This window comes from Gymnogyps californianus, chromosome 22, assembly GCF_018139145.2.
Source record: "Gymnogyps californianus isolate 813 chromosome 22, ASM1813914v2, whole genome shotgun sequence".
Taxonomy (NCBI): Eukaryota; Metazoa; Chordata; class Aves; order Accipitriformes; family Cathartidae; genus Gymnogyps; species Gymnogyps californianus.
Window position 1 is genome coordinate 5,277,307 of NC_059492.1, and position 9,391 is coordinate 5,286,697.

At 61.4% G+C, this 9,391-nt stretch overlaps 2 protein-coding genes across 3 annotated transcripts; both read right to left on the reverse strand.

The window, feature by feature from the left end:
- Positions 1-872: 872 nt before the first annotated feature.
- Positions 873-2,211, reverse strand: NDUFS5 (NADH:ubiquinone oxidoreductase subunit S5). Of its 2 annotated transcripts, none has more exons than XM_050909969.1 (2): positions 1,887-2,211; positions 873-1,101 (listed from the first exon to the last, which is right to left on the reverse strand). In XM_050909969.1, the coding sequence occupies exons 1-2, from the start codon at positions 2,114-2,116 to the stop codon at positions 1,011-1,013; spliced, it is 321 nt and encodes a 106-aa protein (XP_050765926.1). In that variant the 5' UTR covers positions 2,117-2,211; the 3' UTR covers positions 873-1,010. The 2 variants fall into 2 exon arrangements, with proteins under 2 accessions (XP_050765926.1, XP_050765925.1); XM_050909968.1 differs by having other exon boundaries at positions 875-1,115; positions 1,901-2,208.
- A 1,076-nt stretch (positions 2,212-3,287) lies between these two features.
- On the reverse strand, positions 3,288-8,012 carry AZIN2 (antizyme inhibitor 2). The gene is made up of 10 exons (XM_050909721.1): positions 7,920-8,012; positions 6,795-6,967; positions 6,529-6,702; positions 5,573-5,745; positions 5,326-5,457; positions 4,806-4,971; positions 4,523-4,685; positions 4,339-4,451; positions 3,845-4,059; positions 3,288-3,453 (listed from the first exon to the last, which is right to left on the reverse strand). The coding sequence occupies exons 2-10, from the start codon at positions 6,897-6,899 to the stop codon at positions 3,312-3,314; spliced, it is 1,383 nt and encodes a 460-aa protein (XP_050765678.1). The 5' UTR covers positions 6,900-6,967; positions 7,920-8,012; the 3' UTR covers positions 3,288-3,311.
- Between the last annotated feature and the right edge of the window lie 1,379 nt (positions 8,013-9,391).

Consider the following 9,391-nt stretch of genomic DNA (forward strand, 5'->3'; position numbering starts at 1 on the left):
AAACCCCCAATCACCGGTATTAAAAACACAGATTAAAGCACAGATCTGTCCCTTCTCTACTTCCAGGTACTCACCTGCTTTAACGCTGTTACAAAACCGTGCTGGATTTGGAGGGAACGGGGGGAAAAATACCCTCCGTGGGAAGGGAGGAACACCAGCTGCGCAGGCAGGTCCCGCTGTCAGGGCGCAGCACGGAGGGACAAACCGCCCCGGCCGTGCCGGGGCCGCCCGCCAGCCGCCGTCAGCAGGGCCCAGCGCCCGCCGCGGCGCTCAATGGATCCCGCTGACACAGGGGATTTCGAAGCAGAGCCCCCAGTGAGGAGATCTGCCTCCGACACGCTGAAAAAGCAGGAGAGAAACTGAATCCATCCGCTACCGCTCTGAACCCGGGCAGAAACGAGTTGTTTTAATCAGGTTTTCACCTCATACACTGCTACCGCCAGCTGGAGAGCGACTGGGAACAGCCCAGCACACACCAGTCCCATCTGCTGGCTGTAAATTAAGATGAAGTTTTGCAGGGCAAGCTTGGATAGGTTTGGTTTTCTCACTCTTTCAGGTTATTCCTCTCGTTTCCAGCAGCGATTGCCGCCTGGGAGGCCTGCCAGCAGGTCAGCAGGAGGGACGGGCTGCAAGCACAAAGGGAGAACTCGCAACAGCCCGCAGCACCAGCTCCCTCCGGCTCCAGGAGCATTTGCCCTCCTCAAGGGCACGTCCCCAGCACCACTGCGGTGTTTTAGGGTGTCTCAAAAGCTCCCCCAGCAGCACTGCTACAGAGAGAGACCCTCAAGCCATGCTTTACTCAGAAAAAAAGACAAGACAGAGCCAAACAGTGTTCCAAAGGAGACATTTACTAGCCCAAGGGATGCCTGATGTGGTGTCATTCCCCTTCAGCCCCCACGCAGACCCCACCCCACCGCTACAGCGTAACCCGGTTGTGCCACAGGTTTTCTTCTCAGAGGAGTTCCACGTCAACGACTCTACAGGTGACCGATGGCCACGTCCCCTGCGAATCAAGGCCGCGGCTCCTCTTTGCCCTTGTGGTAGTCGGGCGGCGTGTACTTCCCTTCCTTGATCATCTTGTCCCTCTGCTCGAGGATGGTTCTCAGCCGCACAGCCTGGCAAAGCGCACACGAGAGGGTCGCAGCAGCCAGGGGAGCACTTACGTGGTCCCTAGCGCAGGTCCTGGCAGCCCCCCCGAAGCCACGTGCACGTGGTGCCCGCACTAACCCTGCCCTTGGGGCTCCTCGCACACCTAACCCACGGGTTCGCACCTTCTGCCAAAGACTTTGGGGCTTTCAGGCTGTTGCAACACATTTTACTACTAATGATAACTGGGTTTTTAGCCCACGGCTGACCAGGCGGTATTTTCACCCCTCGCTGCTGCAGCTGAGGACTGATTGTAGCTGCCGCTGGAGAGGAGGAGGGCCACGCAGGCAGGGAGGAAGGGCCTGAGGAGGACAGAGCCCTGCTGCTACCACAGCCCACACCAGCCCTCGGGGAAAGGGCTGCTGCAGGGCCAGGCCCCCCACTCGTGCTGGGTAAGGCACGCTGCCTGCCCGCTGCCAGCAGGGAGACGGTGCCCGATGGCTCCCAACCCCATCAAGGCAGGGTGCCCGATGACCAGGAACACCCCCGGCAGCACTTCCCACCCCGAGCCCCCCCCCCCCTCCCCAGCCTGGCCCGGAGCCCCCAAACCTTCTCAAAAGCTTAGCCTGGACCCTCAGCACCCTCTCCCCAGCGTGGCCCAGCGCCTCGGCTGTTCCCAGCCCGGCCCTGGTGCCCCAGTGCCGCCGCCCCCCGTCCCCCCAGCTTGGCCTGGACCCTCCAGAGCCCCCTGCTCCCCCCCCCCCACCCCGGGCCCGGGCCCCCCTTGCCTGCACACCCGCCCGGCGGCACTCACCAGCTTGGTGCGGTGCATGCACTCCATGAAGTCCTCGTACTCGGGCTGGCACTCGCGGCGGGCGCGGGTCTGGCCCAGGCCGTGCCCGCACTCCACCCACTCCCGCTCGAAGGCGTGACAGGCCCCGGCCTTCCCGTAGGGCTGCGCCATGCTCTGCCGCAGCAGCCACCGGTCCATATCGATACCCAGCTGCCGCTGCAGCTCCCAGAACGGCATGGCTTCCCGCTTGTCACGACACGGACGCTGTCACGACACTGACACCCCCAGGGCCGGCCCCTCCCGCCGCCGCGCCTCACGGACCTGCAACCGCCGCCGTCCTTCACGGGCCTTTCACGACGCCGCCCGCCGTCAAGCGCAACCGCAGCCGCGACACCCGCGTCGCGCTTTATGGCTGGGCGGCTGGGGCGGAGCCAGCGAGACGAGCGGCGCGAGCGACCTTCCCCGCTGCAGCGCGCCCTGGCGGGGCGGAGGGGAGGCCGCCCGCCGCGCCCCAGCGCCCCCTGCCGGCCGCTGCGGCAGCCTCCGAAGCTCCCCCAGTACTCCCAGCGCTTCCCAGGGCTCCCAGTGTCCTCCCAGTGCTCCCCCGACCAATGCCCCCCTCCAGTGCTCCCAGTGCCTCCACCCCAATGCCCCAGTGTCCTCCAGCATCCCATTGTGTCCCATTGCTCCCAGTGCCCCCCACCTCCATGCTTCAGGGTCCTCCCAGTGCCCCCAGTTCGCCCAGTCCCTGGCTTTCAGGCTCTTGCAGTGTCCCCGTTCTTTGGATTTATGGCCTCCCAGTCCCCATCTCCCCCCACCGCAGTGCTGTACCTGTGCAGGAGCCCCTCACACATCCCAGGGGCAGGGGGCTTCGTTAGGGCTAACGAGAGCTCAAGGATCGGGGGGGATGCCACCAGGCCTGGGTCTTCCCCCCAGTAATACCCACATCCCGGAACGCACCCCCCTATTTGCATACCCCCCCCGAAATCCCAAGGGTCCCTCCGGATGCCTGAACAGTGTCCAAGGTTCGGGTGAACAGCCCCACCTTCCCTAACGAGCAAAGCCTCGTTACCCAGCTCACTGCTTATTGCAAACTGATTCTCCGCTGCCTTCGGCGCAGGGTGGGGAGGAAGAGCCCGGGGGGCTTCTTCACACAAATCCCTGAGCCGCGCTGGACAACCATTTATTACCATAACTCTTAAAAAAAGAAGAACCCAAACCTGCTCGGCACCACCCACCCACCCGCCAAACCCCTGCAGTAGGCACACAACACCGCACGAGCAGGAGGAACGGGATTTATGGAGCATATCTCAAAAGTCTTCGCCGTGGGTCCCCCCGTGAGAGCGGAGCGGGGCGATGCCGGAGGCATTGCGGCAGCCCGGCCGCCGCGGGACCTTTACCCCCCCGACCCCAGCCCCGGTACCGGTGCTGCTCAGATGATGCCGGCCGGAGCGAAGACCGGGGTGACGCACAGCGTCTCCGCCATCTCCCAGCCGCAGGATAGCGGGGCGCAGACGCTCTCGCGGTCGTCTTCTGTTTGCGGCGGCTTCCCCAGGAAGAGCTGGACGGCTTTCCTGCAAGCGGGAGACATCCGAGGGGGAGCAAGGGGGAGCATCCCCTCGTGAAATGCTGTAGGACGGGCCCGGGGAAGGGGGAGCTCAGGGGCTCTCACGTTCCCCAGAGCAACGGCCCCGGTTGCGCAGCCAGAGGTGAGCTGCCTGTGGTTTCCCCAGTGAAAAACCGGCTTAAGCCTGTCAAAAGTCTGTCTGTTTAAAAAAATAGGAGTCTTGCCTCTGAGGCCAGGTTTTTACCTCTGAGGCCAGGTTTTTACCCCGAGTCTCCAGGTTCTGGGACTCAGATTTGACCCTCTCCCTTGGGCAAAGAGCCTAGGTGGTGGGAAAGACAGCTTCTCCCACGGGATTCAGCTCTGCCCCCTCGCCCTGCTCACACAGGTCCGTCTCTTACCAGGCCACGCGGGACATGGCGTAGGTGATCTGTGGCTGGGGACACCCCCCAAGCGGGGACGAGGTTGCGATGGTGTAGGCACCCATGTCCTTGAAAATCAGCCAGTCCCCGACCTGCAGCTTGGGCAGCTCCAGGCCGTCGGCAATGCGGTCCTCTGCGTGTCCTGGGGGGCCCCGGAGGCTGCTGCTGTGCGAGGGGTGGTCTGGGCAGGGTCTCTGCAGGGGAGAGACGGAGGAGCGCAGGGGATGAAGATTTGCCAGTGCCACAGTGACCTGTCTCGTCTCCACTCGCCCTGACGTGGACCCCGGGAGGCCATAGACTCTGGCTACAGCTCTCCTGGTACATCACCATAACCTCTTCCCCGTGGCCTCTGCTCTCCTCTGGCATGGAGCCTGGGCCAGCCACGATGCGAGGGAGAAGCGGGGTCGGCTGAAGCAACGCAACACAACGTGAGGGACCCGCTGGGCTCTCCTCAAGGCGGGCCAGACCCTCACCTTGTGCAGCTGAGGTCTGGGACAGGGGCCGTCAAACAGGAGGCAGCTGAAGGCGCCGTAGATGCCGTCGCTGAGGTGATACACGAGGCTCTTCTTGCTGCCACACTCTTCCTCTGGAGGGGAGCAGGGAGAGGGTTCGGGGGGCTCAGGCACACAGGCGGGCCCGTCCCACCATCCCACCTACCGTCGGAGCCAGGCTGCTCCACGGGAACCTCTTCCCTGGCAGTGATGCTGGCAGCGAAGGTGAAGGCGGAGGTGACGTAGTATCGCCCGGGTGTCGCAACGATTTCCACCCCACAGCCGTCTGGGAAATACAAGTCCAAGGCAGAGTTTACCACAGCAGCGATCTGGATGGGAAGAAGACGTTCCCCCTCGGTTAGCTCGGCCCCTCTGCAGTGAGCCAGACCCAGGGAGAGCCTCCAGCCTCGCTCTCTGCCTGCTGCGTGCAGGCGTCGGGAGCCAGGTACCTCTTCAAACCGGGCTCTGGTGTCCTCGGTGCCAGGGAATCCCCCTCCGATGTCCAGGAGGTGCATCCGATAGCCCAGCTCTGTGCCCATCTCAAAGGCCAGCTGCGCCGCAGCCACAGACTGAGCAAAGGCCTGGGGCTCCAGACCGCGGCTCCCAAGGTGAAAGCTGAAGGCACAGTCCTTGTTTCAGCAGGGCTCGCCCGTCCCCAGAGAGCAGCGAGGGGACACGGCACTGGGATTATCACTCACTGGGGGCAGCTCTGCGCTTCCCACCCACCATCCCAAGCCAGACTGCCTGGCCGGCCCCGCAGAGCCCCCCAGACCCTCTCTGAGGGCCAAACCTGCCCCAAATTGGTCCCAACAAGGGTCAATCTCCCCAAGTCCCTGCCTTCACCTCACTCCTAGCCAGAGCAGCTGGTGGCTCTGCGGACCCCTGCGTTGTTCCAGCAGGGCAGAGCTCCCCATAGCCTGGACCAACAGGGGCTGAGCACCCCTATGGAAAAAGAACCATGTGCTGTACCTGATGCCAACAACCTCTACAGCCTGCTCCTTCGCTGTCTCTAGCAGGTGCCGGCAGGACTTGAGCGTGGTCCCAAACGTCATGCTCGGATGGGCAGAGGGGCTGGAGTCAGCAGCAATACCCAACAACATCCTGCAGAGCAAAGCCATGCTGTGTTGAGGGGTCTTCAGGCCCTCTATCACCCCACAGCCACCTCCCCAGCTCCTATTCCAGCCCCCCCACTCCAATGATGCCGCCAGACACCTACCTGGCACGAGGGTGGCTCCTGGCCACCTTGCTCAGCTCCATCTCGTTGTCGAAGGTCATCAGCTGCACACCGCGGCTGGCTGCGTATTTGATGTGGGCAACCTGCTTGCAGGGGCTGCTGTAGAAGATCTTGTCAGCCGGGACTCCGATGCTTTGAACGCGTGCAATCTCTGCCTGCAGGGAAACGGCACGGGTGTAGGGAGGTCCTCGGGACCGGCGCTGCCTGTGCCTGGCCACGATCAGCCCTGGGCCTCGGCCAGCTTGCAGCATGGCGGAGGGCAAACCGCCAGCATTGCAGCCTGGGCTTTTCCAGGGAAAAATCGCAAGAGCTCAAAAGGATCACAGAGGACTTTGTCCTGGCAGGGGCAGGTTGCGGCAAGAGGTTTACAAGCAGCATGAGGTAAGGAAGAGAGAAAATAAGTGGGTTTAGCAGGCGTGGGTTTGGTGCATGTGTCCCCTGTGAGCTGCGGTGAGGGTGACGGCTGCAGCGCTGGTCTGAGCTGTCATGACTCTTTGCACTTTCTCCTCCTGGTAACACGTCCTATTTAATTACGTACAAGTACGTGGCTTGACTTTGGTTCCTCCCTGGAAATCTGGCTATTGCAAATGACAAGCAGGAGGGAGCAAGGAGCTTTAGGCTCAGCCTTCAAGTCACCAAGAGTTGGACAGCTGTGGCAGTGGCACCCCAGGGATGTGCCTTGCCACCGGCCAAGCCTGCCAGCCAGGACACCAGTTCCAGAGACAGGAATGTCGGTCAAAGGGAACAAGCCTGAGTCACCAGACAGAGAGGACAGGGATTTCTGTGCTGTGTCGGGAGGGTTTTGACAGCAGGGGGAGACTCCTGCCCCTGTAAATGTCATCTAGTGAGTGGAAACTTAGGAAAGGAGGGTGAGCTCCGCCACTCTCCCACAAATGCCCAAAGGATGCTCATCCCGAGCTGTCCTCCCACGACCCTACCTTGTTGGTACAGGCAAAGCCTGCCCCCAGCTCAGCCAGCAGCCGAATCACTCCTTCACTGCCGTTGCACTTAACCGGGAAGTAAGGTTTCACACGGGGCAAGGCCTTCAGGAAACGCAGGTGTTTCTTCACAACGTCCCCAAGGTCTGCCACGAAGAAGGCTTGCTGGTCGCTCTAGGAGAAAGCCGGAGTGAGCAGCAGTCGCCTCCCCACGACCGTCTCTGCCAAGGGGGTGCTGGCTGCCGGGGAGCAGCAGAGCTGCCAGCCCTTACTGCCTGGCACAGCTCCACGAGGAGGTTCTCCAGGAGGTCTCTGGTGGTGAAGCCCTCCTCCACCATCATGAAATTGGATTCGTTCAAGTACCCATTCATGGTCGAGGTGTGATAATGCTAGTTTAAAGCCTTCTCGAGCAAGGTATAGCTTCTAAGTATGCAACACACTGGAAAAAGAAAGGGAATATTAGAGGCAGGGCTCCAGAAGCTCCATCAGCGTACACCACCCAGCCTGCACCCCGAGGTGCTCCCCGTCCCTCCCATGGGCCGTACACAGCAGCGCTGCCCTGCGTAGAGCTCTCTGCTGCTCTCCTCCAAACCCGTGCCTCAGCTGAGAGCCCTGCTGTGGGTTAAAGCATCTTCTCCAGGGGGAGGAGACACATTTCTCTGCAGCTCAGAGCTTTGTTTTGGCACACAGCAGCCCTGTCTTCTTCAGCAGCAGTTCAGGCACCAACACAGTTAACAACAAAGCCAACCTCACCGCAAAGCGGATGGCCTATAGATGCCAGAACGTGTCCCTTCACGCTCCGGCATATAGCTAGATCTGCTCGCACGCTTAGCGGAGCTTTAGCTTTAAGCTCACACACTTAGCTTTAACAATCTCCTCCCCTAGATCCAGCCCATCCCATAACCCAGGGAGCTGACAACCTAGCGCAAGCTCACAGGAAACATTTCCACTCCAATAATCCAGGTCTAGCTCCAGGGCTCTTACAGGAACATGGTCTCTCTGATCTGAAGTGAGCGGGAGACTGAGGTTTCATTTCTCAGAGCTGCACACCACCTCCTCCTCTGCAGAGACCTACTTACGACATTTCGGATGGGCACTAGGAGAAAGACCACGCTGACCCCGGAGCAGCAGGGTGTTGTAATGCATTGAGCAAGCATCACCAGCGAACTCCAGAGATGGGGAATGGGGAGAAAAAAGGGGTTTTGAAGCTCTTAGAGCTTCATACTCGGGAAAGGAGAGCAACTCCTCCAGCCTTACCCTTCACTCCCCAAAGACATCACTAACCAGCACCCAGCCCACCCTGGTTGGGCACAGAAACGATGAGCAATTAAGTGGGTCATTCCTGTCAGCCCTGGGCAAACGTGTCCCAGCCTCGGACATCCCCTCCTTACCAAGGTCCAACGCCTCCCTCCCGGGTGACTAGGCGTGCTGCCAGGGGGGCCCGCCGAGGAACGCCGAGCTCCCGCAGCACCCCGAGGCGTAGCTGTTGCTGGGGGTCTGAGGTCTCTGGGGAGAAGCAGTGCAAGGGGTTAGCGAGGGAGAGGGGCATTGACGGCAGGACGCCCTCCACCCACCACTCCCAAAACTCAGCATCCGCAGGCATCCCTCACCAGCCCCCTCCTCACTGTGCCAGGCAAGCCAGCTTCCCCAGCAGCCCCGCGCGGTCCCCCCCTCCCCGTTACCTTAGAAAGCATTTAAACAGATTATGCCCATGGGTCTCCCAAGAGAATGAACTGGCCCCAGCGGCGGCTGTTCGTCCTGCCCCGAGCCCCTGGATCAGCTACCCCTGCAGAGGGTGGGGGGGCTCTGTACCCCTTGTATCCCAGCACCCCCCTCCCTGCTCTGCCTCACAACCGTGGCCATGGCAACCAAACCCAGCCACTCTATTGGCTGAGCTGCCTCCGAGCATCCTTCATCCCTTTCGGGGAATGCTCCCCCCATCGCCCACCCCCTCCCAGGGCTGGGGCTGCCCCCAGCAGACACCCTGGGTTCTCACTGAGTCCCCGCCGTGCCAGCAGCTCATCCCCAGCCTGACGGTGCAGAGCGCTGCGAGCCTGCCTGCAGCCCGGCCCCGGTGCCAGGGCACTCGTGGCTGCGCGTGCATCACATGCGCAGGGACCCTCGGGGGGGAAGCGTGCCAAAAATACCTCTGAAATACTGCTGCCAGGGAAACGAGGCTTCCTGCAGACTAAAGGCTGAGCAGCGGCTGTTTGGCTGGGACATCAGCCGGGGGAGGTAGTCAGGAAGACGTCAGGGACTGATTCTGCCCTTGTTGTGCTGCTGCCAGTTTCGGTGGGTTCCCCAGCAGCAGATCCAGCTCTGCCATACATGCAGATGCCCTGTCTGGTCGATCAGTCCTGTCTTTGCCTGCATTTGTGCACTTGGAAACGGTTCCACTGCTCCATCCCACAAACACCAGAGGCTGAGCAGGGGATTTTTTTCTTCGTCTTGTTAATTTGCAATTCCCTCTCTGGTGTCGCTGAGGAGACAATGTTCTGTGCATGGAGGGGTAGCTGCCCCCACTGAGGAGGTGAGAGGGACTGACTTATCCTGTGTTCCTGTATTCAACACTGTGCTCTTGGCTTTGCCGTGGACTCTCCTGGCAACCAGGGCCAAAAAAGCTCTTGTCTCCTGTGAGATTCTGGCCTGTTTTCCCGGTGCTCTGGCCCAGCACCCAGCCCTGGACTGTGCCGTGCAGGATGGGGGGAGCCGTGCAGAGAGCATCGCACTGGGAGGAAGGCGGAGAGGTGCCAGGTCTTGGCAGCGTGGTGCAGAGCACCGCAGTGCCACTTGCTTCTGGATGTGCCAAGCAGTGCCATGATGCACAGCCCACGCAGTGCAGCGTGGTGAACCCACCCCACGC